The sequence below is a fragment of the Rutilus rutilus genome (genome assembly GCF_951802725.1).
Source record: "Rutilus rutilus genome assembly, chromosome: 12".
In the NCBI taxonomy this organism is placed as follows: Eukaryota; Metazoa; Chordata; class Actinopteri; order Cypriniformes; family Leuciscidae; genus Rutilus; species Rutilus rutilus.
This window is the reverse complement of record NC_140217.1, coordinates 38294371-38298600: the sequence shown is the minus strand read 5'-3', so window position 1 is coordinate 38298600 and position 4230 is coordinate 38294371. Positions and strand designations below refer to the sequence as shown.

At 38.5% G+C, this 4230-nt stretch overlaps 1 protein-coding gene across 1 annotated transcript; it reads left to right on the top strand.

Annotated features, from left to right (window-relative positions):
- Positions 1–513: 513 nt before the first annotated feature.
- LOC311300502 (adenosine receptor A3-like) lies at positions 514–3140 on the top strand. The gene is made up of 2 exons (XM_084424794.1): positions 514–893; positions 1871–3140. The coding sequence occupies exons 1-2, from the start codon at positions 562–564 to the stop codon at positions 2550–2552; spliced, it is 1014 nt and encodes a 337-aa protein (XP_084280920.1). The 5' UTR covers positions 514–561; the 3' UTR covers positions 2553–3140.
- Positions 3141–4230: the final 1090 nt, after the last annotated feature.

Genomic DNA, 4230 nt, shown 5'->3' with positions numbered 1-4230 from the left:
CCGTAAGTCCCATATTGTGAAATATTTATCACAACCTGTTTTTTATTGTAATGTAACTTCAAAATGTAATTTATTCCTGTGATCAAAGCTGAATTTTCAGCATCATTACTCCAGTCTTCAGTGTCACATGATCCTTCAGAAATCATTCTGATATGATGATTTGCTGCTCAAGAAACATTTCTGATTATTATCAATGATGAAAACAGTTGTGCTGCTTCATATTTTTGTGGAAACCGTGATACATTTTTATTCAGTAATATTTAATGAATAGAAAGTTCAAAAGAACAGCATTTATTTGAAATAGAAATATTTTGTAACATCATAAATGTCTTTACCGTCACTTTTGCAGAATAAAAGTATTAATTTCCTTCAAAGAAATAAACAACACATTGTATACTTGCAGCATACAAGCCACTTCGAAGTACTGATCAAGCAAAAAATCTTGAGTATGTGTGCGTGTGAATATTTGTTTATGCATGGCTGTAGAAAAAATGAAGACAACTTCCTATTTTAACCACATTTCAAAGTTCCTGTAGAGATCTTGTGCCTTCAGTCTCCACCATGGCTGATGGTGAGAAGGTGATATATACCTCTGTGGAGGTGCTCATCGCTGTGGGATGCTGTCTGGGGAACATGCTGGTGATCTGGGCCGTGTGGTCGTGTCGATCCCTGAGTCAGACCACGTTCTGCTTCATTGTGTCGCTGGCGCTGGCTGATTTTCTGGTGGGGATGATTGCTGTGCCTTTCGCAGTGATAGTTGATGGACGGCTGAAGACTAGTTTCCACTGCTGCCTCTTCATCAGCTGTGTGGTCATTGTGTTGACCCAGGCCTCCGTTCACTCCTTGTTGGCCATCGCTGTGGACCGATACCTGCGGGTTTATAAGCCTCTCAGGTTTGAACTTTTAACAGTCGTGTTGCTTCATATTGAGAGCCAAACTGATCAAGCTTACTGATAAGGAGGAACTCAAACTTGAGCGTTTCTCAGAGATGATGCACACTCATTTTTATCATACTGAATAACATGCAACCTGAAAAAAGAACTTCTTTAGATGCGAAATGGACTGCATTTGCACGTGTGTGTTAATGTATGTTAAGAATTTATTTATTCTATAATCTGCAATGAAAATAGCTCGCTCTGCCTCTAAAAAACAATGTTCTGTTTTGCCTGACATCATCATGTTGGCATTGACCAACACAGAAAAAACTACTGTAGCAAACATAGAGCTGGCGAAGATATTCCTCAATAAGGAAAATTTTAGCACTTGTGGTTGTGTTTAAGACATTTTGCTCCCGAATGCTTCCAGAATGTGACATTAAAGGTTTAGTTCACCCAAAAATTACAATTCTGTCATCATTTATTCACCCTCATGTCGTTCCAAACCCGTAAGACTATCGTTCATCTTCGGAACACAGATGAAGATCTTTTTGATAGAGATAGAGATAGAGATTTCTGTCCCTCCATTGACAGCTACGCAACTACCACAACGCGTCAAAAAGCTCATAAAGAGATTATAAAACTAATCCATATGAATTGAGCGGTTTAGTCCAAATTTTCTGAAGAGACTCAATCACTTTATATGATGACCAGTTTTATTTTAGGCTTTTATTTACAAATAGAAGATTTTTACTAATTTTCATTTTTGGGTGAACTATCCCTTTAAATAGGGTTCACTGAACAAATGAAGTAAAACATGAAATCATAATTCTGATTTACTTCATAATATGATTTTTAAGTATTGAAATCACTTTTCACTTTTCATGATGTAATTAATTGCTAAATATATACTTTTAGTCAACAAGGGTGCAAAAATATAAAACTGTTTTCAACATTGATAATAAAGATAAAGATAATTTCTCATTGATTTTCAGGTACAGAGGATCAGTCAAAAAGCAGCATTTGTGGGCCGCGGTCACTGTATGTTGGCTCTCTGCTTCTATACTAGGCTTCATGCCCATGTTCGGATGGCACAACAAAGACACCACAACAAGAGAAAACTCTACTGTTACATGTCATTTCATCACGGTTATATCTATGTCGTACATGGTCAACTTCAACTTCCTCGCTTGCATCCTACCACCCACCATCATCATGATGGCCCTGTACTTGTTACTCTTCAATATGATATCCAAACAGCTGAGAAAGGAGGTCGGGCGCCCCGTGGAGTCCAGGTCGTTTTACCGTAAGGAGCGGAGACTGGCCAATTCTCTGGCTTTGGTGCTGGTTCTGTTTGCTGTTTGTTGGCTCCCGCTGCACATAATGAACACGCTTGAGTATTACAAAATTGTCAAAGTGCCCATTGTCGCCTTTCACATCGGCATCCTCCTCTCTCACGCCAACTCCGCAGTTAACCCCATAGTGTACGCTTTTAAGGTCCCTAAGATTAAGAAGGCATATAAAAGCATCTTGACGAAGCTGACAAACACAGAGCAGAAGGAAGATCAGAGCAGTCAGACTTTGGAAAATAATGCCAGCAGCTACTCAAACAGCATCGTCAGGTGTACCATGAAAATAAACCCACAGGTGGTTTTAGCCACCAATCAGAACGGTTAGCATGAGTCTGTTCTCACGCACAAGAAGTAGAGAGACCAGGGCTAGAATTACACAGACAAAAGTTAAATTATACAAATGGACTGCCGCTTTTGCATAGCTTGTGCTTGCTATTTAAAAATTATCTGAAACTTTCCTATCTGGTAGCTCCAGTAAGATGTATCTTGAACTCAGTCTTGGAAACTGTTGTATAAGCCTTAATTAAACAATTTAATAATCAATTAAAAAGGAATTTATAATTGTATGATATTAGGCTGTACCCACATTGGACCAGTGGTTTGGACATTTTTTGTAACTTTGTAAGAGCAATCGTTACAAATTTTTTTTTATTCCTGTATCTATTAATAATTTAAATAGTAAGATGCAGTCATGTTATCAATTATTTTTAATGTTTTAATTATTATTATTTTGTTTAATTTTTTTCCCCCCTTTAATGTTGTCACATGTTGTGTGTGTGTATGTTGTGTACTACTGCAGCTTTGGGTTCAAGACAAATTTCCTAAAAAAACAACAATAAAGTATACTCTACTCTACTAGAATGGTAGTGTTAAATTAATATAGTGAAATAAATGTTTGATTTTAGTTATATGATGTATGTCTCACGTGCTATCATTTAAACCCATCAAACATCTGCAGCTCTGCTCTCTAGATATTGACCTCGGTCATTTAAACAAACACAGGTTACAAGAATTCAGACACAAATATTTCATTTCCACATATTGAAGGAGGAAGAGAAACTAACAGAGTCATTATGAGCATTCAAATGTTTTTGCCATAATGTGCAGCAGCACGTCAGAGCATCCACATCCTTCCTTCATAACTTCATAAATGCAAATTCTGTCATCATTTACTCACCCCCATGTCATTCCAAACCCATATGGCTTTATTCTTCTGTGAAAGATGATGTTTAGAGCAACGTCCATGCAGAGTACTCTTTTTCATAATGGCATCTGAGCTCTAAAATTGACCACAAAAAAAAAAAACATTAAGAAAAATCATAAAAACACATTTTAAGTATCTATGATATCTTGCTTGTGATCTTGCCCTTTCATGAGCTATTAAAAAGCCATTTCCTGCATATGCATGGGTTTTGGTGGCATTGTTGCACATTAACCACTACAGTGGTACAGTGCTTAAGTATGTGGAATCTTTTTTCTCCAAACCAAGATTGCCAATGGTTAGTCAGAAATGCCAAGTCAGTTTGAATGTCTCACAATTGGGTTCCCTTTCGAGAACGGTCACTTCGTATTGTGTAGCTATATGCAGTGGGGAAACTCCTTTTCCATAATACCAAAGAGTAGAAGACAATACAAGTTCTTTGATAATACTGAAGCCTAAAATGTAAAACGTATTTGCAGCTGCACAGCTAGCACAGTGTCTGGCTCACTCATTGGCTGTGCTGCGGCAACTGCCAGCCAATGGCTCTCCTTTCAGAAGGCAAACCGCCTCTCGCGCTCCCCCCGTTTCTTCCCTCGTCGAGCCTCGACGGAATAAGCACGCGGTTAGATGTTCGCGCGGCTAGCTCTCTTTACGACACAAGAGAGCTACCCCACCCTCCGTTCTTCACATCACACAGAAGCTTGTTTTCTCTGAAAAGTTCTAGAGCTACCGCTCTCTTCCGTTCTGTTCATCACGCAGAACCTTCTCCGTGATTCAGACAAAACAGTGCGGTTTTCATGCC

Bases quoted from the DNA above. Each gene is read 5' to 3' on its own strand.
- LOC311300502 (XM_084424794.1), top strand. From the start codon at position 562: ATGGCTGATGGTGAGAAGGTGATATATACCTCTGTGGAGGTGCTCATC. The intron at 894-1,870 runs GTTTGAACTTTT...ATTGATTTTCAG, and splicing joins CGGGTTTATAAGCCTCTCAG to GTACAGAGGATCAGTCAAAA.